Genomic DNA, 12,404 nt, shown 5'->3' with positions numbered 1-12,404 from the left:
AGTGTGAGCAGGGGAGGGGCAGACAGAGGGAGACACAGAATCCGAAACAGGCTCCAGGCTCTGAGCTGTCAGCCCAGAGCCCGACACGGGGCTCGAACCCACGGACCGTGAGATCGTGACCTGAGCCGAAGTCGGACGCTTAACCGACTGAGCCACCCAGGCGGCCCTATGACTTTTATGAAACAAACACTCACGTAACCACCACTGGGGTCCAGAAGTAGAACTTGATCAGTGCCTGATGTCACCCACGTGTGCCCTGATTTGGCAAACGTGTTGGTGTTTTTCTCTCCATGCACTCCTTTCCGTGTCCTGGGCGAAAAGCCTCAACTGACGAAGACAGTGGTACTTGTGACCGTATTGAAATCGGACACTTGTGTTTATTAGAACAGGCCAGGGAGAGAGGGCAGTGAGGGCCTCCGAGCGGGGCAGGGCTGTCAGGGACGGAGGGGGGACGTGGGCGGAGACACCCGGGTGCCACTAAGAAACCCACAGCCCAGTAGGAAGGATGTGCTCTAGGTAATAAGACAGGCGTTCAGCAAGAGGGCATCCAAACGGCAGTCCGCGTACGAGTCAGATGCGTCAGGAGTGTGAGGGGGGCATAAACTGCAGCCACAGGGAGCCCCCCACCTTCCCCCCTCCCCCCTCCCCCATGCCATGGCCGAAAGGAAGGGAGCCGGGCACCGGAGGCGAAAGTTCTCAACCGCTGCCCCTGCCGCGCTGCCCTTCAGCCCTGCTGGCTGGGCTCCAGGAGCCTCTTGTGTCCTTCAAACCACCCCTGAGCCACTGAGTCTTGGCCTCCGCAGCCCAGCAGGTGCCTCGGGTGGGGCAGGTGGGGGAAGGCATGGGGGCTCTTCCTATGGCCACCGCCTCCCAGACCCACCCCCGTGAAGTGGGACGGAGCAGATCTCAGGGGGGCCCTGCGGCCCGACGGGGCCAGGGACCTGTTCGTCTGCGTGCCCCCTGTCTGAGCCGGCGGTCGGGGGTCGCTATTCTGTGGGAGCAGGGGGCCTCCGGGGGTATCTCCACACCCAGGAGGGAAGCCGAGGGCACTCGATGAAGAAGGAATATTCTGCGCCTTTCCAGTGTGTGGACAGGGTCAGGCTGGAGCGGGGGCAGCGTTTTTGGCAAGCGGATGATGGGGACCTGGGACACCTGGGGCCACTGTGGCCAAGGCAGGACAAGCTGGGGACTAACCGCCCAGCAGCCCCTCATCGCACAGGTGCACACGGCCAGTGCCAGCCTCCAGACACTCTCTCCATGCTTGGTCCTTTTAAACTGGTCTGGGAGCTGGAGGTCACAAGGGCGGTGGCCAGGGCCAATCGGGGCAGCGTGGGGGAGGAGAGGGCGGGGAGAGTCCCCCCCGCAAAGATGCGTGAAGCCAGGGGCACGCAGAGAAGGGCAGGAAGAGAGCAAGCCGAGGCGGCCGGCTCATTCGTGCGAGTACCTACTGAGCGGCATTTTCCTGGCAGACACTGTGCAAACCAAATAAAAACAGGGAGGGGGTGGGGCAGGGAGGGTCGGAAGGTCAGGGCGGGGCCCAGAGAGGCAAAGACGCAGACCTGGAAGCCAGAGACCAAGACCAAGGCAGGACCCCGTGCCCGCCCGCCCACCTGCTGGGGTCTGGGCTACATGGCCGCAGACACCCCTCCCGGCAGGTGCCAGCACCCTCTCCTGAGCCCTAGGTGGTGGTGGGGGGGGTGGCTGGGGGTGGGGTGGGGGGGGTGGCGGGGGGGGAGGCAGCGCCTCAGCGGTGTGGCCCCCGCTCCCCAGGAATGGACACAAACGTCTGTGGGCTAAGCGTGCCTTCGGTGCCCGCAAGGCGGTCGTAACTTGTTTGCGACCGGAGCCCGAAAGCCTCAGCCGGGAGGGACAGGTTCCAGGGAGAGGCCAGGCCGAGGCCTCCTTCCTGAGGATGCGGTTCCCCCGGGTGACGTCCCAGGAGGTCAGCAGCTGCTGGCAGCAAAGGCTTAAGGAAAAGGAGAGAAGAAAACATTTTGCCTCCACTTTCCCAGCCCCGTCAGGGGTAATGAAGCCACCTGGACCCCAGGGTAGGGCCTGAGCTCATGACCTCCGGTCCCTGTCTCCCCAGATGCCCTCCCCGTGACCAACCCGGCCCTGACTCCTCCGGGAAGCCGATGGGCAGTGGTGGGAACCCACCTGGGCCTGATCTGGAAGCTCCGGAAGGATCCAGGACTGAGCTCGCTGCCCTCCAGCCCCTCCAACCGCCCTCCTGGGGGCCACCCGGAAGGCTCCCAGCTCCCCTCCATGGGTGGCCACAACATAACTCCGTGCAACCCTGCAGGGGTGCCAGCCCCCCTGCCGTCCTGCCACTGCCTGGGGTCAGGGGTCATGCCATGGTGTTCCGGCCCCTCTCCTGGGCTTCTGGGTGGGGCCGGGGGCTGGAGTCTGGCCCCCTCACTAGTGTGCCTTTCGCCACCCACCCCGGCCCCCTTTTGCTTGAAGCCCCCACCCCCAGCCTCTTAGCACACTCACCTGGGAAACACCTCTCCAGACCTGACCTGCTGCTCTCGGAAGCCCTGACCCTCTCACAGCAACGCTGCCCCACCCCCAGCGTCCCTCCGCACGGGGATTCAGGTCCCAGCAGCCCAGCTGGCTCCCGTCCATCCTCGGCAGACGCCCAGCCCCATGTCCCGCTCCCAAGTCCCCTCCACGCTTCTGTCGCCATGGCGCACCACGTGGGGAAACCACGGAGCCCCCAGCGTGTGCCCCCAGCTGACCACAGCCACACCGGTCCACTTGCCCAGGAAAGACCCCAAACACCTCACCCCTGCCCTGAGCCCTACCCCCCCCCCCCCGCGTGTCCCCCTCCCAGGGAGGTCGCAGGGGAACCCCAGTCCTCGGCCCCACGTCCACACACCCACCCCGTCATCAGCACCTGTGCCTCTGTCCTGCGTGAGGGAGGAGTCTCTCTCCTGCTGTCTGGACGCTGCCCATACAGGGCTCCGTCTGTGCTCTCCGCCCTTCTCTGACACCCATGCCTTGGTGACCCCTCGGTCACCTGGCCTCCTCCCTGTGGCTGTCCATCACTGCCGACCCTGAGCCCCGGGCTTGGCACCCTGCTCTGATGACATCCCCGGGACTCTTCTCCCTTGGCGGCCACCTCCCCGCCCCGCCAAGCACACCTTTCCGCCCCTTCCTTACCTCCTTCCTTCCTCCATCTCATTCCCAGAAACCCGATGGGCGCCTCTGGCTTCTCCCTCCTCTGCCCCCGACACTCTGGGTGCTGGGACACCCCCTCTTCCTGCCAGCCTTCCGGAGAGAGGTGGTGTTCCTTGGGCTCCATGTTGGCTGTCACTGCCGGGCCCCTCTGCTTCCACAGGGCTCCTCCCCAGGTCCCCATGTGAGGGCTTAGCCCCGGCCAGGTCGGACACGCAGGGACCCCCGGCTCCTCCCGCCCGCCTCGCAGCACATCCAGTCTGTCACCAAATTCTTTCATCCGCCCCAGCCCCAGCCTGCACGGTTCCCACTTCTGTGACAGCCTTGTCCCCCGCCTCCCCCCCACCGTCCTCGAAGCCCACAAAGCAAGCCCAGTCCCTCCCCTGCGAAGCCACCCCTGGGCCTGGGGGTGAGGTCAGCAGGCCTTCCTCCTTCGCTCCCTGCACCTGAGCTGCCCGGACGTCCTCTGGTTTCCCAGACAAGCTGCGACCCCGTGCCACGAGGGTTCTGCTCCCTCCCCGGGAACACGCTGGTTTTCTCCGCTCTAACTTACAGCTGGGCAGACAGCTCTGTTCGTGCTGCCTAATCCTCGAGAGGACTCGTGTTTGGGGCACCTTCTGCCAAAGTCCCCCTCGGTCCCCTTGCACCATGGGCAGAAGACCGCCAGGTCACGGAGCAAACCCTCCCCGGCGGTGTTGGCACGGGGGGGAGGGGGGTGCCTGGCCCGCCAGGCAGCGCCTGAGTGGGGCCCCCAAAGCTGCCAAATCCACCCACCCCCATGCCCTGCTCGGCCCTGGGACAGAGGCTGGGCTGGAGCCAGACAGGTATTTTATTGAAAGTTCACAGATACAAGAGCTCTGAGCAGGGTCACAGCTTGGAGGAGGTGGGGTCGGAGAGGAGAGAGTGAGTCCCCAGATGCTGGCAGCCCCCCCAAGCCGGGGAGCTCCCACAGAAGCCCTTCTTGCTGGGTGTCGGGCCAGAGGGGCCCCAGGAGCCTGGGTGGGGCACAGGAGGGCGGGGCGGGGGGCAGCCGCTGGAAGCCAGGGTGCGGCAACACAGGGAGAAACCCAGACCCCGGGAACGGGCAGAGGCAGAGAGGGTGGGCTGGCCCGAAGCTCGCTGCCCCCTTACTGTGCGGACCTTCTGGCGGCCTCGCTGCCCGCTTCACAGCTTCGGGGGGGTCCCAGGGCCCGCGCCCTGCTCCGCCCCACCCACACCGCATCCCGTATCGCGTCGGTCATGACAACGGATGTGTCTCGGGGCTTCGTCTCCACGGCCGGCGGCGCCCGCGGGGTCCTAGTAGTCGGTGAGCGGGTACCGCAGGAAAATGAAGACAAGGATGATACAAGAGGCCGCCAGGGCAGAGCTGGTGATGTTGAACAGCCGGGCGGTCTTGGCGTCTTCCACTGCTCCATTCAGGTCATTGAGAAGCTTCTTGTCTCGAACCTGCAGCCAGAGGGGGGAGGTGAGGCCCGAGGCCAGAGACCAGGGAAAGGCAAATACGGGTATGGGGCACCTCTGCGCGGAGGGCACCCGGGAATTCTTTGTAGTTCTTTTTGCAACTTTTCCATGTCTGAAATTATTTAAAATAAAACAGGACTGTTTAACAATATTGTACTATTCGATTGAAAGTTACTGAATCAAGGAGGCGGGGCGGCGGGGGGGGGTGACACCTGGGTGGCTCGGTCAATTAAGCATCCGACTCTGGATTTCGGCTCAGGTCATGATCTCACGGTTCATGGGTTCGAGCCCCGAATCGGGCTCTGCACTGTCAGCGCAGCAGCCTGGGATTCTCTCTCCGTCTCTCTCTGTCCTTCCCCTGCTTGAACTCTCTCTCTCTCTCTCTCTCTCTCTCTCTCACACACACACACACACACACACACATAAAATAAATAAATAAACATTAAAAAAAAGAAAGTTGGCGAGAGCAGATTGTAAGTGTTCCTACCACCAAAAACCCCACCAACCACAAAAACAATAATTATGTGAGCTGGCAGATGTGCTAACGAACCCTCTTGTTACGATCATCTTGCAGGATGTACGTGTATCGAATTGCAACGTTGTGCACGTTGGACTTCTCCAATGCTGTAGGTCAACTGTAGCTCAATAAAGCTGGGATTGACAAATGAATTCACAAGATAAAGGAGAAACTTGGTCTCAGAGAGTTATATGATCAGCCAATGGAGGTTGTAAGTGTGCCCTAGTCTGAGCGGCTCCTTAATCTAAAATTCACAGGGGTTACCTAAGAATAGGCACTAGACAGAACAGGCAGCGGGCCCCATGGTCTCTGGGAAGGGATGTTAAGATACAGGGAAGACAGTGGGCAGAGCTGGACCCATTTCCAAGATTCTCTGGTTGTGAAGAGGTGTTCCCAAGGAGGAAGCCACCCTCACGCAGGGTAAATCCTAGGATTTCCCTCTCTTCAGCACGTTCTCCCTCCACAAAGTCCAAAGAAGCGTAGTTGGATTCGTGGATGGATGAGAAGGGAGGGAAAATAGAAAAAAATGATAGTGCATGGGTCATATGGATGGATGAGATGACATAAGGGATAACAAGGTGAGAGTGAGCAAGGGTGAGTGTGAAGACAGGTACATGATGAATGGATGCACATGGCTCAGCTAGAGGAGCAGTGGAAAGAAGGGATGCTGTCAGCTTGAAGGATGAGTGGATTTATTGGTGTGCTGGGTCAGAGGATGGATGGCTGGCTGACATGTAGAGGTGGTAAGTAAAGCAGTGAAAGTTACTGGGGGGAAGTAAGTTTAGAAGAATAGTTAAGTGAACTGATGTACAAAATACATGGGGATGGGATGGGGCAGAGTACGAAGGGAGAAGGAAGCAAAATGAACATGTATAAACACAGATGAATAGAGGAGTGGGTGACTATTTGAATGGGTTGAAGGGAATAGAGGAGCAGGGATCAATGTATATGGGATGGTGAATGGATGGATGGATGGATGGATGGTGGACAGATGGATAGTTGGTTGGATGGATGGATGGATGGATGGATGGGTGGATGGATGGATGGATGTGTGCGTGGATAGATGGATGGTAGATGGATGGTTGGTTGGATGGGTGGACGGATGGTGGATAGACGGATGGATGGGCAGATTGATGGTTGGTTGGATGGATGGATGTGTGTGTGGATGGGTGGATGGGTGGATGGGTGGATGGATGGATGGGTGGATGGATGGTGGACAGATGGATGGTTGGTTGGATGGATGGATAGATGGATGGGTGGATGGATGTGTGTGTGGATAGATGGATGGTAGATGGATGGATGGTGGATGGATGGATGGGTGGTGGATAGACGGATGGATGGACAGATGCATGGATGGATGGATGGATGGATGGATGGATGGATGGTGGACAGATGGATAGTTGGTTGGATGGATGGATGGATGGATGGGTGGATGGATGGATGGATGTGTGCGTGGATAGATGGATGGTAGATGGATGGTTGGTTGGATGGGTGGACGGATGGTGGATAGACGGATGGATGGGCAGATTGATGGTTGGTTGGATGGATGGATGTGTGTGTGGATGGGTGGATGGGTGGATGGGTGGATGGATGGATGGGTGGATGGATGGTGGACAGATGGATGGTTGGTTGGATGGATGGATAGATGGATGGGTGGATGGATGTGTGTGTGGATAGATGGATGGTAGATGGATGGATGGTGGATGGATGGATGGGTGGTGGATAGACGGATGGATGGACAGATGCATGGATGGATGGATGGATGGATGGATGGATAGATGGATGGGTGGATGGATGGATGGTGGATGGATGGATGATGGATGGGTGGGTGGATGGATGAGTGGGTGGATGGATGGACAGATGGGTGGATGGATGGCTGGCTGGCTGGGTGGTGGATGGATGGATGGTGGATGGATGGATGGATGGATGGATGGATGGATGGGTGGATGGATAGATGATGGATGGGTGGGTGGATGGATGAGTGGGTGGATGGATGGACAGACGGGTGGATGGATGGATGGCTGGCTGGATGGTGGATGGATGGATGGATGGATGGGTGGATGGATAGATGGGTGGGTGGATAGATGGATGGTGGATGGATGGGTGGGTGGATGGTGGATAGACAGATGGATGGATGGACAGATTAATGGTTGGTTGGATGGATGGATGTGTGTGGATGGGTGGATGGGTGGATGGGTGGATGGGTGGATGGATGGATGGGTGGATGGATGGTGGACAGATGGATGGTTGGTTGGATGGATGGATAGATGGATGGGTGGATGGATGTGTGTGTGGATAGATGGATGGGTGGATGGATGGATGGTGGATGGATGGATGGGTGGTGGATAGACGGATGGTTGGACAGATGGATGGTTGGATGGATGGATGGATAGATGGGTGGATGAATGGATGGTGGATGGATGGATGGGTGGGTAGATGGGTGGATGCTGTTGACATTCAGAAAGCAGGTAGTGGGCAAATATGTATATACAAAACTGACACAATACCCGCCCCCCCAATCAATTTTTTTGACTTCCCTGTCACTGGGAAGTCCACAACCTCCTGGGCCCACATGGAACAACCACCATATCATTATATCTGCTCCTCGTCTCCTGCCCACCATCCCTGCCCTGGTTCAGGCCATGTGCCCCCTTTCCTGGACACCACACTGGGACCCTAGCTTTTCTCTGCCCTGGGGGTTCTCTCATCCTCTTCCTTCAAACCGGCTGCAGATTTCATAGCTCTGGTCATATCTTCCCTTCTGGGTCTTCCACATGATGACATCCAAACCCCTCACATATTTTTCCAAATCCTTCACTGCATGGCCTCAGTCTGGCTTTCCAGGACTGTCGTCTTGCCCCCAGAGAATATGGGGGCCTTGCAGTTCCCCCCAGATCACCCCACCCTCATGTCCTAGTTTATATCTGGAACACCTCACCTGCCCTTCAGAGCCCAGTGAAGATGATGCTTCCTCCCGGAAGTCTCCCACTCTGGACTCCAAACTCACCCCAAACCAGGAATGAAATATTCTTTTTCTGAAACACCATGACACTTATTCCACCTTGAAGGTGCCCTCTGTCCACCTACCCCCTCGTACAGCCCTGTCTGACCCCTACAGTGGCCGGCCCTGCCTCGGCACCAGTGACAGCAAGATGGAGGGATGGGTTTGGTTGGGTGGGCAACCATGCCTGGGGCAGGGGAGTGTCGCAGACCCAGCTGGCATCGAAGTGAACGCGCCCACGTGGGTGGAGACAGCGGACGGACAGGCGCCCGTGACAGGGACACAATGTCTGCTTCACACCCACCGAATGCCAGCCTCTGCCCCGCTCACGCGTGCTGACTTGGGCGTTGTTTTCATTTCTGTTTGTTTTGTGAGCAGACACAGGAACCAGCTCAGAGGAAGGTGGTTTGTGAAGAGCTCACCCCTCTTCAGGGACCAAGCTGGGACTTCAGCCGAGGCCTTCTGACCCCAAGTCCGTTAGGCGCCCTTGGAAGTGCCCATGACTGGCTGCAAATAGCGTCGGGTGCAGCAGGCCAGGAGACAGCTGGATGGACAGATGGACAAGCTCCCAGGTGCAGAAGCCCGAGCCCGCCGCTCCTGCACCCCCTCTGCCCAGGCCAGAGACGGCTCACCTTGCACACTCCTTCCCCAGAAGCCCCGGGCCTTTCTGCCCTGGCTGTCCCCCAGAAAGGACGTGGGGGAGCAGCCCCGGGGTGGAGGCAGCGTGATCTCCTTTCTGCCCCTCAGAAGGACCAATTCCTGCCCACCCCGTCAGAGCACAAATCCTGCACCATTCAGAAGTCTGTGACCTACCTACAACCTGCACCAGATGGGCCTGCCCTGTGCCAGCCGGCGCCCACAGCCGAGCCAAGGGGAAGGGGGGGACAGCTTCCGGACAGGAGCCCACGCGGCCAGACCCGTGTCCACAGGCCATCGTCAGGGCACGGCAAGAGGGCCCCAGGGGAAGCAGAGCGTCACCAGCTGCCCCCACCACGGTGCCCTCTGCCTGGTACTGTTCCGTTGGGGCCAGAGCTGGGGTTGGCCTGGGGGCCTTCACCCCTAATCCCCAGGGGCCCTTCCCGACGTGCTTTCACAGCACACACAGGCACACGCACGCACACATGCGCACAAAGTCACGTACCACTCACCCACACAGTCACAAATATATGCACACTCACGCACGCACACGCGATGCAATTAATTACATGCACACCCACACCTGTATACACTAGCACACATATGCACACCCATACACACGCACACTCACTTGTATACATGCACACACGCGAGTCCACACATAACACACTCACGTGCACAAATATACACACGCATTCACATCCACACACTCATGCACACATACAATTACACTTACACATCCACACCTGCACACCTATGCACACGCGCATTCACACCTACGTGAGCACACACGCTCGTGCATCCACGCACACTCACACACACTCACTCACACCACACAGGCCCCACATGGCAGAGGCCCAGAGCTCCGTGCACCAGCCTGGAGGCGAAGGTGTGCCTGGCGGTGGGGGACGCTGACGAAGAGTCAGGAGGTCGGGAGAGCCAGGCGGCTGGGGCATGTGATGCCAGGGGCAGGGGTGGGGCTCGAAGATGAGCAGCGGCAGAGCTGTGTTCAGGCTGCTGTCCTTCCCCCCTGCAGCCTCCCTGGCCCAGACCCTCCTCTCCCTGCAGCCCCCCATCCCACCGCTGCCCACCCCCCTGCCCCCACCTCACCGGGCGGCTGCAGTCGGTGATGTGCACCTGGCCTCGGACACGCGAATCCAGGGACAGTGACCTCTGACTCTACAGGAGCCAAACCCGTCCGGAGTGACAGGGAGGAGGGTCCTGCTGCTTGGGTTCCAACAGCCCTGGCTCTTTAGTTCTTACACACTTGCACGGGGCTCCTCACCTCAGATGTGAGTGGGTCACAGCCCCTTCCTGCAATCTGGGCCCATTTCTTTCCCCTCTGCCCCAGGGACGTGGGGTCCTGTCTGCCTGGCACCCTGCTCTGCTCCCAGCCGGCTCCTCTCCCAGCAGTCAGGGGCTTCCCAAAGTTGTACGCACTCAGGGTTTGGGGTCATGCCTCTCTCCCCCTGGACAGCGCCCCCTCCCCGGCCACCAGGACGGACGTCTAGAAAGAGTGTGGGAGAAGGAAGGCAGAAAGCAGTGACCTTGTCCACCGTGGTCGGAGACCCTGGCTACCGTGGCCTCCTTCTGAAGGTCTGCCTGGTTTCAGGTCCCCCTGTGAGGGGCCCGAGCCGTCCTCCTGCTGACACGGGAAGGGTGCTGAGGGTCTGCATCTGTGTGCTGGCTCCCCCCACTCCCCGAGGGCCCAGGGGCAGCTACATCTGAGTGTAATTCCCACGGCCCAGAGGACAGACCGAGCCCCGAGTCTGCACCTTGAGGACTAAGCTGGCTGTGTAGAGAACCCAGTCCTGCGGCCCCCGAGCCCTGTCAAGACGCCCTGGAAGCTTCCGCAGCCCAGGATGGGGAGGGCAGCCCCTCCCTGCGGGCTCAGAGCTGGCCAGCATCCACGTGTCTCCGGATCCCGCGAGGCGGCCCCCACCTGCCGGGACCCGCTCCTCTGCCCCCCGCGCCCCTGCCCGGCTCACTTTGAGGGAGTAGGCCAGTGCAATGAAGCCCAGGCAGCAGAAGTTGAGGTAGACGAAGTTGAAGATGGACCACAGGTAGTAGTCGTTGACCTCGGTGGTGTCCGGGTAGACCTCGATGACCGTCGTGGGGTTCGTCATGGTCTTCTTCTCGGCCAGGTGTTTGCAGGCCTGGGGGGCACCCGAAGCCCGCATGCTGTCCGTCTTGCTGCTCTTGGATTCCATGGGGAACAGGGTGGGCGCCATGGGGGGCGATGCCGAGGGCTCAGGGGCCGGGGCCGCTGGAGCCTGCAGAGCCGGGGGCTTGGACACGCAGGCAAAGCAACCCTTCGGGGAGCCTGCCGGGGGCCTCGGAATCCAGAAGGCCCCGTCCAGGGGGACTCGGGCTTCCTGGGCGCCGTCCGTGGTGCTGGCCGGGGCTCCCAGCGGGGCTGGGCACTGGCCTGGGCCCTGGGCCTGGAGGCGGGGGGAGAGGAGGAGGGAGCTGGGTCCCGCCCGCCCTGCAGGGCTCGCCCCGATGTCCTGCAGCATCTCCCCTGCAGACTCCCGAGCAGCCCCAGAGGAGCTGGAAATCCCCACCGAGGCCGCCAGCCTGCCACCTGCCTCCCCCACCCGCCCCAGGCACCCCGGTGCCACAGCCCTTCACAGCAGCCTTGGCAGGAACATCGGGGGCTTTTCATCACTTTGCCATCTGCGCACAAACATTCACCCACTGACACACAACAGCACCCCCCCCCCCACCCCGTACCCAGCAACGCCCCAACCAACACGCTGTTGCAATAAACACAGCACGCCAGCGTCCCAAACACCCCGGTACACGCACAGGGCACACAGACCCACAATGACGGTGTCTCGGCCACCATCTGGCAGAATGAGCAGAGCCCTCTGGGGCACCTGCACGCTGACGCCCCTAACACATCGGACACCAAAGTCTCCCCAGACCCTGGGCACGCTGTGCGCCGAGATGCCAGGGAAAAGCCCTGCCCTGTGACACGCAGCTTGTACACACACAGCCACACAGGATCCGACGCAATCGCCCAGGGATGGCAGCGGGGCGACTGCAGGGGCTCCAAACTCGCGCACGCCGTCCCCGCCCCCAACCCCGGCCCGGCCCGGCCCGGAGCGGCCCCGGGGCCCCCAGCACACGCTCCCAGGGAGCCACCCAGCCCGCGCCACAAACAGACGCGCAAGGACACTCTGCCAGACGAGCACCCCTCCGGCCAGGCACCGAGACGCTCGCGCCCTGCGCCCCCCCCCCCCCCGCCAACCCCCGCAGGGGTCTGTGGCCATCGCCCCGCCGCCCGGGGCCGCCGGGGTCTGAACGGCCGCGCGGACGGCGCGCCCTCACCTGCTGGCGACTCCTGGGCGGGCAGGCGGATCCCTGCACCGCGGTCCGCGCGTCCTTCCGCCGGCCCGCGGCTCGCTGTCTGCCCGGCCGCTCCGCGTCCCGGCGGCCCAGCCTCGGCGGGGGGAGCACGCGGGGCTGGCGGCGCCGCTGTCCCCGCTCCTGAGCTCCCTCCGCAGCGCCAGGCCGGCCGCGCGGCTGCAGCCCCAGCCTGACTCACGGCGCCGGCGGCGGCCGCAGCCACCTCCCCGCCTCCTCCCGCCCGCAGGGTGGGGGCCTCAG

At 61.3% G+C, this 12,404-nt stretch overlaps 2 protein-coding genes across 2 annotated transcripts in view; one reads left to right on the top strand and one right to left on the bottom strand.

Moving 5' to 3' along the window:
* The window catches only part of TNNI2 (troponin I2, fast skeletal type), a 309,296-nt gene that overhangs the window by 233,909 nt on the left and 62,983 nt on the right, over positions 1-12,404 (top strand). The gene's annotated exons all lie outside the window — the stretch shown is intronic.
* On the bottom strand, positions 3,989-12,338 carry IFITM10 (interferon induced transmembrane protein 10; the record flags this gene model as incomplete). Its single annotated transcript, XM_058690063.1, has 3 exons — positions 3,989-4,623; positions 10,781-11,233; positions 12,126-12,338. Coding segments are annotated over 3 exons (816 nt in total), but the record flags the coding sequence as incomplete, so codon positions are not given.

This window comes from Neofelis nebulosa, chromosome 10 (assembly GCF_028018385.1).
Source record: "Neofelis nebulosa isolate mNeoNeb1 chromosome 10, mNeoNeb1.pri, whole genome shotgun sequence".
Classification (NCBI taxonomy): Eukaryota; Metazoa; Chordata; class Mammalia; order Carnivora; family Felidae; genus Neofelis; species Neofelis nebulosa.
Note: the sequence above shows the minus strand (reverse complement) of the source record. Positions and strands in the feature narration are given on the sequence as shown.